The sequence below is a fragment of the Aethalodelphis obliquidens genome, unplaced genomic scaffold (genome assembly GCF_003676395.1).
Source record: "Aethalodelphis obliquidens isolate GAN/ISIS:26980383/991018 unplaced genomic scaffold, ASM367639v1 scaffold64, whole genome shotgun sequence".
Lineage (NCBI taxonomy): Eukaryota > Metazoa > Chordata > Mammalia > Artiodactyla > Delphinidae > Aethalodelphis > Aethalodelphis obliquidens.
Genome location: NW_020838008.1, coordinates 485,377 through 507,028, shown reverse-complemented (window position 1 = coordinate 507,028; position 21,652 = coordinate 485,377). Strand labels below are relative to the sequence as shown.

General features: G+C 48.9%; 1 protein-coding gene across 8 annotated transcripts in view; it reads right to left on the bottom strand.

Moving 5' to 3' along the window:
- Positions 1-24: 24 nt before the first annotated feature.
- FAM219A (family with sequence similarity 219 member A) overlaps positions 25-21,652 on the bottom strand; it is a 55,090-nt gene continuing 33,462 nt past the window's right edge. Inside the window, exons 2-7 of one of the 8 annotated variants that reach the window (XM_027088982.1) lie at positions 13,393-13,550; positions 7,596-7,695; positions 4,556-4,658; positions 4,221-4,301; positions 3,541-3,595; positions 25-3,007 (exon numbers count right to left, since the gene is read on the bottom strand). In XM_027088982.1, the coding sequence (XP_026944783.1) occupies positions 2,849-3,007; positions 3,541-3,595; positions 4,221-4,301; positions 4,556-4,658; positions 7,596-7,695; positions 13,393-13,404 (510 nt within the window). In that variant the 5' untranslated portion in view covers positions 13,405-13,550 and the 3' untranslated portion in view covers positions 25-2,848. Of the gene's footprint in view, positions 3,008-3,507; positions 3,596-4,220; positions 4,302-4,555; positions 4,659-7,595; positions 7,696-13,392; positions 13,551-21,652 lie in introns of all 8 variants that reach the window. The other 7 variants (XM_027088985.1, XM_027088979.1, XM_027088981.1 and 4 more) reach the window with 7 other exon arrangements.

Here is a 21,652-nt window from a genome sequence, read left to right as displayed (position 1 = left end):
CCCAGGTAGGGAGCTGAGGCTGGCTTGTTTGATGCTTTTAATATCATTATTTGTGTTACACGATACACAACCAAGGATGATGGTCAATACTGCGATGGAAATGTTAAAAAAAATTTTATACACGGCTCATGTCTTCCACACACCTTCCTGGAAATAAATTAGTGAGCACGGAGAAACGGCTGGCTGGCAGCCAGAGCTGAGGGTAGAGGGAGTGTTAAGGCAGTATCTACAAGGGGCAAGGGTGGCAGGGGGCAAACTAAGGCCTCGATTCCTCCCCTCCAACCTCCCCCACAGGGAAGGAGGGAACCATGCACTTTCCCTAGACCCAGAAAGTGCTGGCTGCCAGCTTCGTACTTCTCTCCGCTACACTTGCTACACTGCCTCAGCTAGAAGCCCTTGCCTGCCAGGGAATTAGGTATATCTTGTGGGGAGGGAGCCTTTCCCTTATTCCTCAGGGCCAGAGAGGTTAAGCAGTGGGCCAGAGTCACACAGCATGTCAGCAGCAAAGGCAGCAGTCTAAGTGAGCCTTGGCGGGGGCCCTGCCTGGAAAAGAGGAGGTACCCATGTTCTCGAAGGGTGAGTCAAGGAGGCGGGGGGTGGTGGTGGTAGTAGTAGTAGGAAGCTTGGTTTTGGGGCCCAGATGACAGGGGGTGGGTATGCTGACCGGGGCGGGGGGGGGGCGGGGAGAAACAGGCTCAGGTGGGGGCCAGTACGGGCCGTGTGAGTCCTGCAGGTGTCTTCTCCGTCCTTGCCTCCCTTTGGCATTTTCTCATCATCTAACCGGGGTTCCTGCACTGGAGGAGTTAGGCGTGGGTTGGAGGAGTTGAGGGTGGAGAGCTGCACCTCAGCACTCAGGAGCTGGCAGTCCCTGGGTGTGGTGCAGGGAGAGGTGCTACCCCTCCTAAGCCAGCAGCCTTACTCTCTCTTCTCACTGCCCTTGCCCCCTTCCAACTCCCACCTCCCAGGACTGGCAGCCAGGAACTGGGCTGTGTGTGTGTCCTGTGCATGCTGGCAGCATGTGAGTGGTATATATTAGAGTGGATTGGCCAGCACGTGGGGGAGGTCAGCATGGAGGAGTGGCCCTGGGATACGGGGTTTGTGCGGCATAGACCTGACCAGGCGTGGGCTATCTGTGCTTTTGCTTTCCTTTGCACGGGGCAGATCTATACTGCCCAGGCCCAGGGGAGGGCCTTGGTCACCTTCTCCCTCTTGATTTTCATCCTCAGCTTTTCTAGCCACCACCCCCACCCCTGCCACCACTGAGAAACAGCAGCAGAAGCAGTAGTACATACGTTCTGACTCTCAGACACCCACACAGCTACACACACCATAGATACTCACATACACGTGCACAGACACACACAGACACACACTCACACATTTCCCAAAAGATCCGATTGTACTCAGGCATACACAGGTCCCACAGGAACTTCCCCCTCTCTTTTCCACCATAGGAGGAAGCAATGAATGATGTGCAACTCAGGAAGCCACCAGATGTACTCAAAAGACAACAGAGACCTCCTTATCCACCTCCACAGAAATTCCTATGAAGAAATGCCTTCAGGTTTGGAAGAACCTTAAAAATAATTTCAGATGCCGCTCATTGTACAGTGGAGGGAACTGAAAGCCAGAGAATATAAATGGCTTGTTGGAGGTAACGGGGAGAGTGCCGGAGCCTTCTGACCGCCAGCCCACTGCACTGCTGAGCAGCCTCTCACACCGTTAACAGGCCACACAGTCACTTCCCCACCGCAGACGCCACAGACATCTGGAGACACAGGCCCAATGCAGAGATGCAGACACACGCCCTCACAGCCCCAGGCACACACACGTTCTGCCAAGCTGTCCCTGCCGTACACATGCAGCCACTGTGTTCTCTTAGGCTTGCTTCCTTGAAGATTCTTCCTGGGAAGCAGCCTCTGGGATCTTGGGCTAGAGTGAGACCGGAATGGGGCATTCGAGGCCAGCCTTAACTCCTGCTTCCAGCCCGGGACAGAGACCAATGAATGGAACAGAAGTGTAAGTGTGTGTGTGTGTGTGTGTGTGTGTGTGTGTGTCTGTGTGTGTGTGTGTGTGTGTGTGTCTGTGTGTGTCTGTGTGTGTTGGGTGGGGGGATGAGGCAGGGCACAGAGAGACAGATGCATTAGTTAGGGGCAGGTGAGGGCAGATCATACCACCCTAAACTCTGGCTGTCTGTAACGCCCACCTCACCCTCCACACAATCCAGAGCAAGCAAGGCAAAGAGGAGAAAGAAGGCAGTGATCCCCAAGGGTGGGGGACAATATCCCACTGGGCAGCTTTATCAGGCTTCCCATCTAGAGATGAGGGTAGAAACGCAGATGGTACGTGGGCCAGCAGGGGGGCATGTGGAGGCGGCTCGAAGGAGCTGGGCCCTGCCCCTACTGCCCTGGGCCTTTCTCCTTCCCAGCCCCTTTCCTTGGCTGGTGCTGGGGGATTCATGGCTTCACGTGGGTGGGTCCAAACCCCTGGCTTTGTTACTCATTACTGTTGGCCTCCCTGCAGTCCAGTCACCCCTTTCCTCTACTGGGCTGCAGCTTTGGGGAGGGGGCAGGATGCTGGGCGAAGTCCCCCAAGTAACTGAACAAACCGCCCCCTCCCCTCCTCAGCACTCCCGGGGGTGGAGAGAGACCCGGTTTTGGTTTCTCCGGCTCCATGAACACACAGAGGTACACGTCCTACCATAGGAGGAAGCAATGACTGTTACGAGGTTGGCGGCTGTAGGGTGCGCGGGGGCCGGGGGCAGGTGGATGAGCTGGGGAGGGGTTGGCCCCTGCCTGGTCCAACCTGGTCCCCGGCGGCCCCACCCCGGCCGCAGTGGCCCCGCCAGCTACTGAATGTGGCAGGCGGTGGAGGACGTGGCCTGGCAGCACATGCAGGTGGGGTTCACAGACTTGGGGGGGATGAGGTCCAGGTCCTCATCGTCGGGGATCTCGTCTAACCGGTAGCCGTCCTTCAGCAGCTGGATGTTCAAATCTTGGTTGATCTGCTGTAGGCAAAGGGGAGGGAGGTCAGGCTCGGGACCATCTGGAGGCACCACGCAGGGCCGGGGCCACATGCCCAGGCCATCGGCGCCCAACCTGTTGCATCCTAGGTCTCTCCAAAACCCCAGGCTTTGCACCTCCTCGGCCCCAGCCTCAAGCACGTCCCCCTGGGGCCCCACCCCGCTACACACCGCACCCCATTCTAAGGGCAACTTCCCCCCTTAGGTCCTGCCTCTATTCGGGCCCTGCCCTCATTTCAGGCCCACTCCCGTAAGGTGTCGTCTAGGTAAGGGCCCTGTTCCTGCTCCAACCCGGGTCCAAACCCCGTCCCTAACCCTGGGCCCCCGGCACTAGAGGCGGAGTCCAAGGCCTCACCTTTCTTTCCAGCCAGATCTTATCCCAGGCCCCGCCCCCGCATGGGCTCCGCCTAGCTTTGCCCACTGCTCCCCTCAGGGTGTGATTTGGCGTTGGCCCCACCCCTTCTCTTGGAGGTGGACCTGCTTACGTGTGTTTAGGACAGGAAGGGGTGGGGCCTCACCTCAGCAGAGGAGTAGCCAGAGGAGGAATATCTGGACATGTCAAAGTCATCATCACTGGCCGCAGGGGAAAGAAGACAGAGAGGAAGTGACTCCCAGATATTCAATAGAAAACTCTCTTTACCTTCCCCCACCGCCATCAGTCAATACCTCACCCCTCCCCAACACTTCCAAATAAACAGCACGGTCTCAGTAAAAACGGTGCTTGCTGTGCGAATGCAGTTTCAAGACAGGTTCCCTAGCTCCACCCTTCTAAATTAATTGCCCCCCTTAGCCTCCTAAATCCCCCAGAGCCCTCCCTCCTTTTTTTTCTAGGCTCAAATTACCCTGGTTTGTTGGGTTTTCCCAAAGTCCAGATCTAGCCAGGTATGTTCCCAGCAGTAGGGCGCCTTCCTCAGAGGGGGCAGGGTGCCATGCAAGGCATCAGGGCCCATTTTAGGGGCAGCCATTGGATCAGCTGTCCCAGGACAGCAGCAGATTGCATAGTTGCCTTTTCCTCTCTCTGCTCTCCCCCACCTCCAGGTAAAAAGTTCCATTCCTTGCAGGGGTTCACAATTGGAGAGGTCCGGGCTGAGGAACACCCCAATTCCGACAATATAGCAAGTACGTCCTGTACAGCCCACTTGTGTGTTTGCACAGGCTGCTGTGGCTTGCCCGGCTGCCCCAATGTCTCGGTACACACCTGTCCGTGTCAAGGGCTACCAGTGGCTTCTCGTCTGGGCTCTGGTCAAGCGAGGAGTAGCCTTTATTGGGGACGACCAGCCTGGGTGGAGAATTGTGGGGACTGGATTGGCAACTGAAGCACACAAGCCTGGTGAGGAACTGGGTTAGGACGTGCCGACCACCTCCCTCACCCCTACGCCACCCTCGCCACCTTGGATCCTGGGAAGCCCTCTCCTCTCAGAGAGGAGCTGGGCCTGAGGAGGGAGGGAAGATGGGAGGCTCGGAACCAGCAGAGATAGGTGCTGGCTGGCAGGGCCCTGGTAGGGTGGAGCGGGGTGGGGGTGGGGCCTCTACCTTGTCCGGGCCATGACATTGTTCTTCTTGGGTTGCTGGTTGACGGGGCTCCCCATGCTGCCATTCTTCAGGGAGCCCTTCCGGGCCAGCTCCCGCTGCTTCTCTGCAGGGGAACATGGGAAGGAAGCTGTGTCCTGCCCCCAGGGGCACCCTGCCTTACTGTTCGGGGCAGCCTGGGCTGGGCCTCCATGGTGAAACCCCTTGCTTCTCTAAGAACTGAGGCAGGGATCCAACTCCAGGCCCTGCTGCTCGGGAGAGACAGTACTTGGCTCTGCACAACCTGAGGCAGATAGTGAGGGGGCAACATGAGGAGGCTGACCCCTGTCTTCCAGGAGCTGTACTCCCAAGTTGGGCAGCTAGTGTGTGCTTGATTCCAGAGAAAGGTTGGAGCAGGAAACATAGAGCAGAAGGATGACAGGGCTTCCTGCAGGTGACACCTTGAGATGGAGAGAGGAGGGCATTCTAGTAAGGAGGGAGAGTGTACAGAAAAATGCACTTAGAAGTTGAGTGTAATAAGTGTGGATGTGGATGGGATGGAAGGGTGAAGATGGAGGGAGGTCAGTTTAGAAAAGTAGGATACATTTATTCAGTCATTTATTTATTCAGCAAACATCTGTGTCACCAGTCATGTCTCAGGTCCTGTGCTAAGCGGCTGGGGGCTCCCTCTGATTACAGACTCAGAGCATGAAGGCCTTGAATGCCAAACAGATGAGTTAGGGATTAATGCAGAAGGAAAAGAAGCCACTGAAGGTTGTAGAGTGGGAGGGGCAGATGGGGCTGGCAGGGTAAGGGGCAGGAGGCTGGGGGAGCCCCTCTGCCTAGACTACTTCTGACTCATCTGTCAGCCTCTGAATTCTCTGAGGCTCCATAGCCTACCAGATTCATGGGGCTGGCAACCAGGTGACCCATTGCCTCATGTGTGGCCCTGTTACCAGTAGCCAGTTGCTGTCTGGGCCCTAGAGGAGGCCTGGCTACCCATTCCTCCTTGTCATTTCAGCCCCGATGTTGGAAAAAGGACTGCCAGGGGAAAGCTCTCATAAAATAACCACAAGCTCCAGAGAGGAAGGATGGGATGGGCATTTCCAGCTACTGTGACTCTGGAATTTCCTCGACCTCCATGTCTCCATGTCTCTCATCTCCCAGTCTCTAACTCTCTTTCTTTGCCACTGCTCACCTAACTCCCTCAAACCTGCCTCCACCTCCTTTCCAGCAGGCAGCACCTGCCGTTACCACCCCAAGCCTCTAGGGGGTGCAATTCGCCTTAAAGTTCCTGGTGGGGATTTTCCTCAGTGCGACTGGAACGAGGTTGTGAATTTTCTAGAGGAGCTTTGGTGGTAATGTAATGGGCAGGACAAAAAAGTGTCATTTTATTTATTTTATTTTATTTCTTAAGTGTTATTTAAAAAGCATGTTGGAATTGTTTGAAACAAAAAATGCTAACAATAAACTGGGAAAACCAAACTACAGACTACCATGCAACTATTTAAAAGAATGAAGTCATTCTCTATATACTGATATTGGAAGGGGTTCTAAGACATTAAGTGGAAAACAAAAACAAAAACGAAAAAAGTTTCAGAAAATATGTACAGTTTGATACCTCTTGTGTTAAAATAAAAAATAAAATGAAAAAACTAAAAAACGCTTGGAATGATGATCTCTGGGGAGGAGAATATGACAGGCGAGAGTAAAGGAGAAGTTATACTTGTTAAAATATTTGTATTGTTAAATTAAACAATAATAAGCAAATAAAACTGGCTACTCAAAAACAGTTTGAGTTTGGTGTCCTGGGACAATGAACAAATTCCACTGAGAGGATTGCTCTCTTGTTTAGAAAAACAGCCTGAGGGGCTCCCCGGATTTGGTCTGGAAGGAGAAAAACAAGGTTAACAAAAAGCTGAATAACATAACAGGACTCTGTGAAAAGGAGTCCTGGCAGCTGCAGAGGGAGAATGTTTTAGAACAGATGGGAAAAGGTTCTCAGGACTAAGGAGGGGTCCAGTATTTGATGGGCAGCTGGAGCCTGAGGAGAAAGATGGGCAGGAGGGTGGCAGGGATGGCAGAGAAGTTTTGAAGGTAAGTGACAGCCTGTATTTAATTGTTAACTCTTTCCTGGATGCACTATGTTATAACTTCTCTTCGTGAAAACAAATTTTTATTTTTTTATTTTTATATTTATTTATTTTTGGCCGCACCTTGTGGCTTGCGGGATCTTAGTTCCCTGACCAGGGATCAAACCCAGGCCCTCGGCAATGGAAGCACGGAGTTCTAACCACTGGACGGCTAGGGAATTCCCGAAGGCAAATTATTAATTACAAGCCTGTTTATGCATGGCAGCCTTGGGTGAGTGAAACTGGTCCCTGAAGGGAGAGACGCAGTGTTCGGCGTAGGGTGAAGTGACAGCAGCAGCTGCAGGAGCTCTGGGCAATGGTTGGGAGACATGTGACTTCAAAGGAGCAGGCTGTAGCATAAACTGACTTTGGAGTGGACATGAGATAAACCCCCAAGGGAAAGGTGACCCTGGAAAGTGGGGGAGAGATTTGGGTTTATTAAGAAACTATGGGAAAGCTCCCCCAAACAGGAGCCGATGAGATCCTGTGATCTCCAGATAGGCTGACACAGGAATGGGGAGAGGGGCTCAGCTTCTAGGTTTGGGGAGCCTCATTCCTTTCTACCCCTCAGACACAGCAACTGACACCCCACCTCTAAGGCAGCTTCCTCTTAGCCTGGTCCAGTGTTGGATGGGACTGCCAACCCACTCTCTGGGGTTCCATGCTTTCACCCCTGCAGCTATCCCCTGGAATACCTGGAGCCTTCTTGGCCTCAGAGATGCCTCTAGAGTTCTGGGCTCCTGTAGAGAACTGTAATTTCCCTCTTGGCCTTGCAGGAGATAAGGTGCCTGGCGGTGCCAATGACTTGGTGGCTGGAGTCTTGGAATCAGCTAGCCTGAGTTGGTTTATTTGTGGTACCTCATTGTAAACCCAGCCCAGAGCACCTTGTCTGTCCACTCCCCACATTTCCCTCACCCCCCAGACACACTCACCCAGCTTCACTTGGAGCGGGGATGGTTTGTAATTCATGGCTACTGACTCACCCTCCCGGGCGTCACAGTCTCCGTCTGAGATGGAGGCGGCGGCTGGGTCCTGGGGGAGAAAGCAGAGAGATAGGGAGCTGTTAGGAAGTGAACACAGTGGGCTGCTCTCACCTGTCCTCTGGAGGTATTTTTCCCTGGCAGCAGGCAGGGTATTCAGGGAGGGAGGGACAGACCCATCTACCACGGGAGGAAGACACTGAGCTGGGTGGAAGAGCTACTTACACCCACCTGGGTGTCTATCTTTTAAGTCCTGTGTGATCCACCTCCCCCAGGAAGCCTACCGCAATTCCTTAAACCCAAAGGACCACCTTCTCCAACCTCCCATACTCGTTGCCCTGTTCCTCAGGGCCCTTCCTATGTACTTGTTTGGAAAGGTCTTTCTAAATTCCTGTGAGTTTAAGTCTGCATTAGGTCAGGGTAGGTGCTCCCTGAGACAGGCCTTCTCCCTCTGTTTCCCCTAGCACTGAATGATCCCTTCACAGGATCCAGAGAACTGACCGTCCAAGCCAGGCTAGACTTCAAGGCTGCAGCCACAGCCGTTCTAATGAGGACTTCTCCATTTCACAGATGAGTGCTAAAGAGTGTCTCCTGCGAGAACCTAAATGGTTGGCTGGGAATGGTAGGTGAGAAGACAAATAATGACAAATCAGCTGGTGGCCAGTTAGTCCTGTGTTGCCCACACAGGGCTTGACGCTACAGATGACAAGGAAGGTAGGAAAGCATGCATCCTGTGTGTCGTCCAGGGTCTGCAACTGTTTCGATCTCCCTCACTGCCCTCCTTACTGACTTCTTCCCATTGCGATGGGCGCCGTGCTGCCCAGAGTCCTACTCTAACCTCACTGTTCCCTCCCAAACACCCCAAATCTCTGCTACAAGATCCAGGGCCTTGGCCCACCCTGCCTCAGTCAGTTGGAAGGGGCTGGAGCCATACACATTCTCCCTGAGAAACTAATGACCAACCATTGATACAGGTGCTGCCACCCTAACCATCTGCCTAGGGTCACAGAGTGGTATGCCTAAGGCCTAAGGATTGCAGAGAGGATCCAGGGCTGTGCCTGCTCTGCCTCTGGGGACAGGGAGCGCAGACAGATAGGCAGAGAGAAAGCTCCAGGCCCAGGGATCTGAGTGGCTTCTGGTGACCCATCAAGGGAAGGGTATATAGCCATTAGGGTGATTTCTGTTCCCTTTAGAATGAAGCAGTGGGGATGAAAACACGCTTGTCACTAAGGGAAAAGGGAAAAGTCTAGAATGTTTGGGAGGGAAATCCTGGCCTTGTCTATGTTTCCTTAGGCCATTCAGAGTGCAAGGCCCAGGGTGGGCTGTGTTGCCATAGTGGTTTGTGAGTTCCCGAGGGCAGAACCTGGGCCTGTGTCCTCTGCTTCGACTTCCATCCTTAGCTCTCCTTGAGGGGGATGGGACAGGAAGGTAGAACAGGTGTGAGGGGGGGCGGGGAGCTGCAGTGCCTGTATCCCAGGCAACTTCCCATGCCACAGTCTTTCCAAGTCCCTCATCCTCTGCCTCCCTAGCTCAGCTCCTTCTTGGGAGACTGATTACTGGCAGCATCTATCCCCTGCAGCCCTGGAGCAGGAGGCCTCTAGTGGCCTTTACATGCCTCTCTGTGGTCAAAACAGCCTCGCAAGTGCTGCCTGTAGGGAACGTGGAGACATGATGGCTGAGCCCTAGGCTGCAGGGAAGGCTCACTTCCAAAGCAGCCTGAGGGCGGGCTTCTCAAAGGGTAAAACCCATAAAACGTGCCTGTGGAGCCCTACCAGGGAAGCAGTGGCAGATTTCCAATTTCCTCTACTTTTTCTGTAGCATTTGTCACATGTCACACATACCACATCCATTTGGAAATGGTTTCCTCCACTGGCTTCCAGGACACTATGCCCCTTGGCTCATCTTGCCTCTTTGACCATCATCCCTGCCTCCTCCAACAGCTAACTTTAAGAATTCAGGCTCTCAGGCATTTGGGGCTAACTTTCCCTCCTCAGTGCAGATGAGTTCATCAGAGTTTCTTCTCTCAGGCTGGAAGTACTAGGTAGCAACACTGGAGGGAGGTGGTGCAGGAAGGATGGGGGGCTGGGAAGCTGTTGAGCAACTCTGGTCACAGGGACCCACGTGTGGTCCCTGCGGCCACTGGGCAGGTCCTAGTGGCATTTGATCCTTGAGTGAAACTGCCAGTCCCTTTGGGTCAAGAGCCAGGGTGCAAAGCCCTAGACTGAGAGGACCCATGCAAACTCATCATTCAGAATCTCCCCGTCATTGTCCATGATAGAAGGCCATCTTAGTGGCAGGAACAAAGATCTCTGGCACTGTGCCTGCAAACTCAATCCTTTACTATGGGCTTCCTGTATGTCTTTCCTGAGACATGCAGCCAATGCACCATGACCATCACATGGAAATGTAATCAGGGAGATTAAATGTGAAATATTCATGAATATAAGTATCAGAGAGGAGTCCAGGCAGAAGGAAGCATCTGGCTCCAAGAAATCAGGGAGAATTTAAAATGCCCCCCAAGGACACCTGACAGGAGTTAGCTAGATCCAGGAACTAGAGTGGCGATTAGCAAGATTATTAATAAACACTCAGCAGAGACAGACATTGAAATGCATCTCTAACAGCAACCTGTGTTTCTACAACCCTGCATACAAATTCTCCAAAGACTACAGAGATGATTAATAGCTCAGTCTCACTGTTTCTGAGACAGAATATATAGGCTAATGGCCAATGCAAAGCCAGTATAACTAGAGGAAAGAAAAAGTGCCAGAAGAATCTTTAAGAGTTAGTCTGGTCCAGTGCTTTTCATTCAACTGTGTTTCCTGAGCCCTGTGCCTTGGGCAGGGCTGAGTGAGAGAGGAAAGTAATAGGAGGGGATCTGGCTTGCCTTCAACCAGAATAGATCCGTTTTGATTTCATTTACATATCAGCCTTTCTTCAAGATTTTGGTTGAAGAAAGGGTTTTATTGCTTTTTTAAAAAGGGTGGGGGAGGGGTTTAAAACACATTGATTTAGTCAAATCTTTTAAAAATGCTTTACTATAGAACTTATTAAATTTATGGGAAAACAGAGAAAACAATACAGGGAGACCAGTTTAGACTATTCTTTTAAAAAATCCTGGGGACTTCCCTGGTGATCCAGTGGATAAGACTCTGCACTCCCAATGCAGGGAGCCCGGGTTCGATCCCTGGTCAGGGAACTAGATCCTGCAATGCATGCTGCAACTAAGAGTCCGCATGCTGCAACTAAGAGTCCACATGTTGCAACTAAGAAGTCCGCATGCTGCAACTAAAGATCTCTCATGCCGCAACAAAGATCCCGCATGCCAAAACTAAGACTTGGTGCAGCCTAGATAAGTGTTTTTAAAAAGTTAAAAATCCTCTAAAATTTAAAAAAAAAAAAAGATCCCTCCTTAAAAAAGAAAATCCTGGCTCCTCCGTTTACTAGCTGTGTGATCTGGGATTTAGTTTCCTCATCTGTAGAGTGGGACTAACACTAATACCTATGTCAAAGGTTTCTGTGAGGATAAAGTGATACTATGTAATCTAGTGCTTACTATGTAAGCATTTAGAATAGTAGTTAGTATACTACATACTGAGCACTACATTTGTGCTAGCTATAAAGTTTTTATTAGTACAGGCTCCGTGGGACCCACACAATCATGAACAATGTGCCCTGGCAGTGACTGATCCACAGCAGCAGCCCTGGCACCACACATGTGGGGGCCTGGCTTATGTGCGAAGGTGTCTGTGGAATAGATGCTCCCTCCACAGAGGGAGGAGGGGCCTGATCAGGGGGCATTCTGTCTTCTCTCTCGCCTCACTTCATTATGCTGCATTTCTCTCACTTATTTAAGAGTGGTAGGCCTGGGGCTCATAAAGATAAACAGAAACAGGCCCATCCTTGAGGAACTCCCAGTAATTATCAGTAAATGTAACAAGGGCCATAAAAGTAGAGGGAAAGGAACAAAGAAGTCAGAGAAAACTTCACAGAGGAAGACACTTGAAAAGATCTCAAAACATCAGTTCACCAGTTAGCTTAAGAGGAAGGAGGAAGGATGTTCAGGGAACATCTGCAAAGGCTCAGAAGCCTGAAACAAGCATTGTATATTCAAGGAACAGTATTTTGCTATAGTTGAAATCTAGAAGGCATGATGAAAAGTGGCAGGAAATAAAGTTGTGGGGCCAGGAGGGCTCAGACTGTGGGAGAGGATGGGTCTTGATTTTGTTCTTTACTCAGAATATGATGGGGAGGGCTTCCCTGGTGGCTCAGTGGTTGAGAGTCCGCCTGCCGATGCAGGGGACATGGGTTTGTGCCCCGGTCCGGGAAGATCCCACATGCCGTGGAGCGGCTGGGCCTGTGAGCCACGGCCGCTGAGCCTGCGCGTCCGGAGCCTGTGCTCTGCAGTGGGAGGGGCCACAACAGTGAGAGGCCCGCGTACAGCAAAAAAAAAAAAAGAATATGATGGGGAAGCCAGTGAAGCCTTGAGTGGGGGAGTAACATGATCAGATTTGAGGTGGAGAAGGACCCTCTCATAGCCATATAGAAGATGGAGGGGAAGGGAATGAGACTGAAGGTCAGAGAACTACTGCAACAGTGCCAGCAGGAGATGACAGGGACCTGAGCTAAACAGAAGCAGAAGATAAAAGGCCAGAAAGGAGGATGTTAAAGAGGGTAGAGTAGACTTTAGAGATAAGATGTAGAAGAAAGAGTCCAGACATTCCTAGTTTTCTGTTTGGAGTAATTGGGAAAGGGGCGCTAATTACTAAAACAGACAATGCAGGAGAAGGCATAACTACACTCAGGGAAAATTAGATGAGCTCAGTATGGGACATGTTGAGCCTTGAAGTGGCTTTTGGACACTTAGATGGCATCATTAGTCAGTAGGAACTGAGGTTTGGGATCTCAGGAAAGAGGTGTGGACTGGTGGTGGTGGAAGCCCACAGAGGAGAATAAGTCTTCTCAGGAAGAATGAGCACAGTGAAAAGAGATAGGAGCCAAGAATGGAGTCCTGAGGAGCATCCAATCTTAGAGAATGAGTGGAAGAAGAAGACTGAGTAGGAGCAGAAAGACGAGATGTAGAAAAAGATCTAGGGAGACCTTCAAGTAGTTTCAAGGTGGAAGAAATCAACAGGGTCAAATAAACACATGAGTCTATAAGATAAAGACAATATTTAGAAATAAGGAAGTCACAGGTGGCCTCAGCAAACAGAGTTTTGGTTGAATGGTAAGAACAGAGCCCAGATTCCAGGGGATTTAGGAGGGAATAGGAGATGAGGAAGTAGAGACAGTGAACAGAGGCTATTTTTTCAAGGAGCTAAACTGAGAAGAGAAGGAATGAGAGTGAATGACTGTCAGAGGGAGCTTTGGAGCTGAAGGACTCTTTGGAGCTAGGGAACACCTGACCACTGTCCTAGACTGAAGGGAAGGAAGCTGGGTCAACAAGGAGATGTTTGATGGAGCATGGTCTTTGAGGAGTCAAGAGAAGATGGAACCAGAATCAGACCAGAGGAGGAAGGCTCCTTGCTGAAATGGAAGGGAGGTGAAGATGGGTGGGGGATGCAGATAACATGGAGGCAGAAAGGTGGGTGGAAAGGTAAGGGAGTTCATTCCTAAAAGCCTAGTTAAGTAAAGAAGGGGGTGAATGCTAAGGGATTGAGGAAAAGAGGGACACTTGGTGGCTAGCCAGGAGTGGAAGGAGATCAGACTGGTGGGGGTCCCAGCTACACAATCCTCATCTTTCACCCACCCTTGATCTCATCTTCAAGATGAAAGGTACTCTCCGTGGTGCTGAACAATTCTGCCTTTGTCTTGTGGACTGAGCACAGATGATTCAAACGACATGATTCAATTTTCACTTTCCCACAGGAAAGGTAACTTCTGTCCTCACCTTCAAGCACTAATTTTCTGGAAGATGGAAATTGAAATGGATTTAGAATGAGATATGAAGAGGGAAAGCGCTTGCACCAACATTATCTAAACTTTCTTCCCCTAACACACATGAATTTTCCTCTAGTTTTAGGAGGGAGTTGGTAGAGGCAGTTCTGAGTTATGAAATACTGAAAGGCTACCTCTGGAATAGAGTCATGTCTGTACCTTGTTCAATTCCCCTGGGTGAAAGCAGGAAGCAGGACAGAATTAGAGCAGGAACAGGGCCAGGAAGAAAGGTAGTGCTGACAAGGAAACGGGAAAACAGGGAAAGATCTGGAGATCAGGCCACTCTCTGACAGGTAGATGATGCAAGATAGGGTATCAAAGACCAACTCTGTTTCTGTCACAACTTGTTCGGCTCAGAAGCTACCTGGGGCTGTGGTCCCCTGCAGGGTTATGCCACTCCCCAAAAACATCTCTTGGCAATGGGTGGTAATAAGCATGTTTAGACATCAGTATTTAGAGGGAGATCCCAAAAAGGCAACACTATGCCTTTGTATCCAATGTCCATGGCTTGGCAGAAACCTAACCTCCAGTCCAAGAATATTCAGTACCAGTCTAGGCATTGGTTAGACCTCTCTACTTCCCTGAAGATGGCTGTTCATTCAGCCTCTAAGGCATTCATCTCTCTCTGACTCAACATCTCAACATGAGAATTAATTGGCCAACCTCACACTGGTCAGAATGGCCATCATCAAAAAAATCTACAAACAATAAATACTGGAGAGGGTGTGGAGAAAAGGGAACTCTCCTGCACTGTTGGTGGGAATGTAAATTGATATAGCCACTATGGAGAACAGTATGGAGGTTCCTTAAAAAACTAAAAATAGAACTACCATATGACCCAGAAATCCCACTACTGGGCACATCATATACCCTGAGAAAACCATAATTCAAAAAGATACATGTACCACAATGTTCATTGAAGCACTATTTACAATTGCCAGGACATGGAAGCAACCTAAATGTCCATCAACAGATGAATGGATAAAGAAGATGTGGCACATATATACAATGGAATATTACTCAGCCATAAAATGGAACGAAATTGAGTTACTTGTAGTGAGGTGGATGGACCTAGAATCTGTCATACAGAGTAAAGTAAGTCAGAAAGAGAAAAACAAATACCGTATGCTAACGCATATATATGGAATTTTAAAAAGTGGTACTGATGAACCTAGTGGAAGGGCAGGAATAAAGATGCAGACGTAGAGAACAGACTTGGGGGCATGGGGTGGGGGGAAGGGGAGGCTGGGATGAAGTGAGAAAGTAGCATTAACATATATACATTACCAAATGTGAAATGGATGGCTAGTGGGAAGCTGCTGCATAGCACAGGGAGATCAGCTCGGTGCTTTGTGATGACCTAGATGGATGGGATAGGGAGGGTGGGAGGCAGGCTCAAGACGGAGGGGATATGGGGACATATGTATACATATAGCTGATTCACTTTGTTGTACAGCAGAAACTAACACAACATTGTAAAGCATTTATACTCCAATAAAGATGTGGAAAAAAAAAGAGAATTATTTGGCCAATGACAGTTCCTGTTCTGCGGTACGATCTGAAGTCCTGAGTCCCATTTCCTGAGTCCAGTTGTTGGGCAGCTCCCACTTTTATTCCCTATCTCCCCCTTCACCAGGATTTCTCCAGGAGCTGCCTGAATTGCCAGGCAATTGGCCAGGACTTCAGTCCTTTTAGGACACATAAGTGGGCCCTTAGGAGTCCCACTTATAGGGAAGGACAAAGACCTCTCTCAGGCATAAGGTCTTTTGGGGGATATCTGAAGGAGAATCAGGGAAACAAGGGAGACAGTCTTTCCAAGTACTGTTCGTAGCTCTTACAAAGAGGGGAAGAAGAACAGAAGAGCTGGGAAAGTCTGTGAAGCCTCAATTTGGGAGAGGGGGCAGAGGATCCTGTCGAGCTCAGGGAGGCCTCTCTTACCAGTCTAAATCCCCTCAATCTTCAAGGTTTTTCTCTAAAAGAAGACTCACTTCAAACAAAGTCAACACACTGAGTGTCCATTCCTTTTCAGCTCTGGACTGGGTGCTGGTAGTAGAGAAGGAAAGCACACTTTCTCCACACACACCACACTTCTGCACAGCATTATGGGATAAAGAAAGTTCCCCAGAAAGAAGTGGAAAGGATTCTTATGGCTGGGCTAGAGTTCAAGAACTCAAGTTAGTCCTGTGTGTAACTGAAGATTTTCTGTTTCCTTAAACAGCTCCTAGGATGGAATTCATTAACAAAAACAAGCACCACCAAGCTTTAGTATCTTTGTGGTGGCTGTCATTGGGAGAATCAAAATGCAGAACCCCATGGCTAGTAACAGCTTTAGCCATGGTGAGTTTAATAGATTTTTCTATTATAAAGTAATACATGCCAAAATTAAAAAAAAATCACCTTGAGTTTTACCACTTCGAGGTAATCTTTGTTAATGTTCTAGTGTATTTGAGTCTTCTGTGTATACTACAGTAGCAACAATAGGGGGTTTCCCTCTCTGGGAGCTGGTGTTTCTCTTGTCCTCATGGTCACAGGGGTGGGCTTCTAGGTACCATGTTGGTTTTGTGTGGTCTTGCCCTTGCTTAGACCAGGCAGAGCCAATCAGAGCCTCCCCCAGAATTGGGAAGTGGGATGATGAGGAGATGTAAAGCTCAAGACTGTAGATTAGGTAGGAGAGAAGGCCATTGGGCAGGGAGACAAGAATAAAGCTGATGTTCAGAAAGAAGCAAACACAAGAGACAGAGAAAGCCTTCCCTAGGTTTCAGGTTCTGGTTCTAGAACTCGCCCTACCCTTCTAAGGTTTGACGTCATGCCTGTCCTTAGATACTATGAGAAAATCTAGTGTCCTTACTGTCTAGTTGCCTTTTTAGCTTATACTAGCTTGAGTTGGATTTTGTTACTGTAACCAGTAAGTACCAACTAATAAATAGGCATAGAACAACATTTTTAAAAAAACACACTGTATCTTATACTGTATTTAAAAAAATTAGCATTAGGACATAATCAACTCTCTATAGTTTTATATAGCTTTCTTAACCATCAGCTTAATGACTGCATAATATCCATAGAGGGGATGTACAATAACTTTTTAACCATTCACTTATTTTGGACATTCAGGTGGTTTGTACTTTTTCACTATTATAAATAATGCTACACTGAAATCCATATATATTTGCATTTAGGATGATTTCTTAAATAAAGTAGAATTACTAAGTAAAAAAGCATGAGCGCTTTTAAGATTCTTGATACATATTGCCAAACTGCTTTCCCAAAGGATTGTTCCAATTTACAATGCCTCCAGTCATGACCAAGAGGTATAGCGGGCCTTTTAGTATTTTATTTTTTGCTGTGTACCGAGGCATTTCAGGTCATCACATCTATCTATCATCTTCCAAGAGAGCTCTGCTCCAGTCCTTATTTACCTGGTTCCCTCTGGGGAATCTTCTTTCAAAGAATAGAATTTCCTCAGGGCATCATCTGCCAGACAAAATCTCCTGACTTGAGGCCACCAATTAAGAACAAAAGGAGAGAAGACTATAACACTGCAGCTTGGGAAAGGCTCTAAGTGGAGCACCAGTACTGCCTAGTTAGTAGCTGGCCACCATGCTTCAGCTGGTCCCTGGCCTGTGCCAGCACATCAGCTGTAGGAACTGTGGCTGAAATTACAGAGCCAGGAGGCAAACCTCACAGAGTAAGTTTCCCTTGCTTTCAGACTTGGGGTGAGCCAATTAACCAAAATGGCTCTGGAGTTATTCCAGAGAGAGTGGCAGTTCCTACTCTCTTATGCATTATTGAGTTTTCAAAAATAGCTACTCAGAAACAGGGAGAGAAAAAGATGGTGAAAGATACGAAGCTAGTATTGGGATGGCAAAGAACTGTACTCATTTTTTAAATGGGGAGACAAGGGACCAGTGAGTTTTTAAAAAGATTTAGAATCCTGTTTTGCCTTCTTCATGGTTAGGACTGCTTATCTTAGATTGATGTTCTACTATTTATTCCCATTTCTACTCACCTGGATACCCTATGACCAAAAAGCCTTTGTTTGGGAGACAGGACAAGTGCCTCAACTCAGGGACACCCACTGTACAGCTACGGCATGGGGGAAGCCTCTGCATAAAGGCCCAGGGGACAACCCTCGTGACCCAGGAGATAGGAGCCAGGGCCAGAAATTGAGAAACCTTGGTTCCTCTGGGAGGCTTGACTTGGCCACTCCCTGACCTTCATCCCTACCCTCAAGCTCATCCTCTGAGCCAGATGTTGAGGAGGCGCCTGTCTTTCCTTGGACCAGCTAGAGACACAGGTTTTGGCCTATACAGTATTGTGATCTGAAAGGTTTTTGAGCCCCAAATCCTGCTTCCCCCTCACCTGCTCCCATTTCAACCTCTTTAGGGAAAGACCATTTCACTTAATGAAGAAACGGGGGAAGGTGTAAAGATCTTTAAAAAGTAGATCAACAATGGCTAAAATGGTAAATTTTATGTTATGTATATTTTACCACTCATGGAAAAAAAAAAGATTGACTGGCAGGGGTGGGGCAGGAGGAGAAGATGGGATGAGGGTGGTCAGTGAAGAGGAAGCAGTCCCTTCTCTTTTTTAATTCAGTTTCGGCCAACACAGACTTTGGAGATGAGACCTTTCATAGAAATGATTCTAAAATCAAGCGAGGGCTTCCCTGGTGGCGCAGTGGTTAAGAATCCGCCTGCCAATGCAGGGGACATGGGTTCGAGCCCTGGTCCGGGAAGATCCCACATGCCGTGGAGCAACTAAGCCCGTGCGCCACAACTACTGAGCCCGCAAGCCATAACTACTGAAGCCCACGCTCTAGAGCCCATGCTCCGCAACAAGAGAAGTCAACCGCAATGAGAGACCTGCGCACCACAACGAAGAGTCGCCCCCGCTCGCCGCAACTAGAGAAAGCCCGCGTGCAGCAACAAAGACCCAAGGCAGCCAAATAAATAAATAAATAAATTTATTAAAAAAATAAAATCAAGGGAGTGGGGCAAGGCAAGGGAATCTGGGGTTCTGGAAGGGTCCAAAGGAGGGAGAAAAAAGGGGACCAGATGTTCAGGGATACTAAAGCTTTAAGGAACGTGGTCCAGAGGATCCTTCAGTTTCTTTCCAAGATGTGGATTCTAGTTCCCCAGTGTAAGGAAGGAGGCACAGAACACTGAGGAGAGATGCTGCCAAGGAATTGACAGAGGGCATTTGGTTGGAGAGTTCTTGAGATTGGTCCTTCATCCAGTCAGCACATGGTAGGAAGCTGAAGCAAGAGAAATGTCAACAAACGTTGACATTTGGTCTCGGCCCAGAATACTTGTGGATCTCATCTGGATCTTGGCTCCAAATCTCACTTGAGGATTTTTGATAAGCTTCAATTACTCAAGAGACTGAGTGAGCCAGGATGGCACTGGTTCTTGAATATTTTGCACTCCTTGATTTCCCAAGAAAGCAAAGTAGTAGTCTGAAAGTCTATGGGAGGCCTTCCCAGAGCTGCCATCTCTGATCTCTTTCCTCTGGCCTTGGAAGAGTAAAGAGTTACTCAACTGCGATGGACAATGGACTTGAGGGCTGGTATCACATAGCTCCTCTCTGTGGCATTTCCTGCCCCTGCCTTTCCTCTCCTTTTCATCCTCTTCTAACTCTCTAACCTCCATTATGCCTGGCAAGCACCATTTTCTGCTCACACAGACACCTTGCAGTTCTAAAACTCAGCTCTCTGGCCAGAGCAGTCTCCTGTTCTTTCCTTTTTGTCATCCCAATAATTAAGCATTGGAAAGCTTGCAATTTGTTAAAAAAAAAAAAAAACTTGATGTTCACTGAAGACCAACAAGGGGCAGGCAGGGCACAATGCATTTTGGGGAGGGAAAAACACCAAGACCTGGTTCTTGCCAAGAGGACTTCAGTTGAAAGGTGGAGAGTTGACAGACACACAAATTAGCCTATTTTATGCAGAGAGAGGAGCATGGGAGGTAGGAATACATGAAGGGTGGTGGGAGCACAGAGGAGAGAGTGATGGCAGTGGAGGTTTGTTATCCTCCCTGACAAAGAGGGTCAGGCCTGGGAAGGAGCTTGATCAAAGCAGAGGCTCAGCTATTGGGTCAATGGGTACTTTGGCAAGAGGGTTTAGAGCAATGACTGGTGAGGCTTAGCTCTGGGACTAGGATGCTATTCTTACTACTATTTTTAATCTTCTTTTTAAAAAATATTTATTTATTTACTTGGTTGCACCAGGTCTTAGTTGTGGCCGGTGGGCTCCTTAGTTGCGGCTCACCAGCTCCTTAGTTGCAGCACGTGGGCTCCTTAGTTGTGGCATGCGAACCCTTAGTTGCGGCATGCATGTAGGATCTAGTTCCCTGACCAGGGATTGAACCTGGGCCCCCTGCATTGGAGTGTGCACTTATCCACTGCGCCACCAGGGAAGTCCGTATTCTTACTACTTTTTAATGCTGCTGCTAGTACAACCCCTACTCTGCCACAGGGCACTCAGCCCACCCCATTTCTGTGGGTCAAGTACAGAAATGTAGTGGGTTGAGTACATCAGGGGCTTTTCCTTTACCACTGAGATGCACAGACAACTCTCCCACAGGGAAGGGTCGAGAGGATCTAGGTGGGTGGCTGGGAAGTGTTTTTATTGGGAAGGCAAACAGGGATTCAGAGTCCTAAGAGAAAGATATGGTAGCTCTGGTGAAACAAACCCTCACTGCCTCAGGCAGTCACTCTCACCAGGCCTGCTTTGTGCAGCAGGGAGGTCAATGCTAAGGGCTCCTGGCAGCTCATGGCCCAGCTCAGAAGTGGAGGAGGTCAGAGAAGGGAAGAAGAGCCATAAAGGCTCATGAACCCTATCTGAGTTTCCCTAGAGAAGTCAGTTCTTCGAGTGGCCTGTTGGTGGTGGAAGAGTAGGGGGAAGGGGAGATTCCAGACTAGCACAAGCTCAAGGCAAGTTTTCAATTGTGAAGCCAGCCAGTTGCTGGTTATGCATCTTTCCAGGGAAACAATACTCATCTGCAAAGTTAGATGGTCTTGGGGTCCCTGCTGGAGGGCTCCCCAGGCTCAAGGTGGGACAGAGTCTTTCCCTGCCCACCTGTCACTCCCTGGCTGGTGCAGTGACACTGAATGGATAACTCAAGGGTACAACCTCATTCCTGAGGCATCCACAGGAAGGGACCCTGAAACGACAAATAACCAATACCTACTCAAAGACCCCCTGTAGCTCTGAGCCCACACCTCTGAGGAACACCTCTTTTGCTCTGAAGACACCCGAGCAGGCTTCATCTCTTCTAGATAGTTCTGACACACCTGTACAGCTTACATCCTTCCATATCTGCTGAGCCTATCTGTGTACCTCTAGGATAGTACTTCTTTTTTTTTTTTTTTCAGTTTTAGTGCACTTTAATGACAGTAGCTTCCAAAATTTTATGTACGCTGATAACAGGGAATAAAATTTAGGGTAGTACTTCTTAAACATTAATGTGCACACAAATCACCTGGGGATGTTGTTTAAATGCAGATTCTGATTCAGCAGGTCTGGAGTGGAGCCTGAGTATACACATTTCACAAAAGCTCCCGGGTGATACCAGTGTTCTTAGTACAGGGACCACACTTTGAATAGCAAGGCTCTAGGCCAGCCCCTCTACACCTACACCATGCGCAGGCAGCCCCTCAAAGAGTTCTCTGCCCCAGCCTTAATCTGGTTACATTCTTAGTGTGAAGACAGCATGATGGCTTGGTGGGGGAGGAGATTAGGGAGAAAGCTCATGTTGGGGAGGCAGCTCTGCTAAGAGCTCTGGCTGGGCCCAGGCAGGGAGCTGTTCAGAACAACTTAGCCCAGGTGTGGTTCTTCTGGAATTTATCAAATTGTTTAAGATCTCTTGGACACCTGATATATGTATAGCTATGGTGCTAGATGCTTTATGTATGTTATCTCATTTAATCCTCCTAAAAGACCAAGTAAGGTAGATATCATTCCTGTTTTAAAAATGAAGAACCTGGTTGTATAAAGCAATACGTTCAAAGTCACACTTTGAAGGTGGTAGCACTAGGATTTGAATCTAATTTGCTCATTTAAAAATATCCCA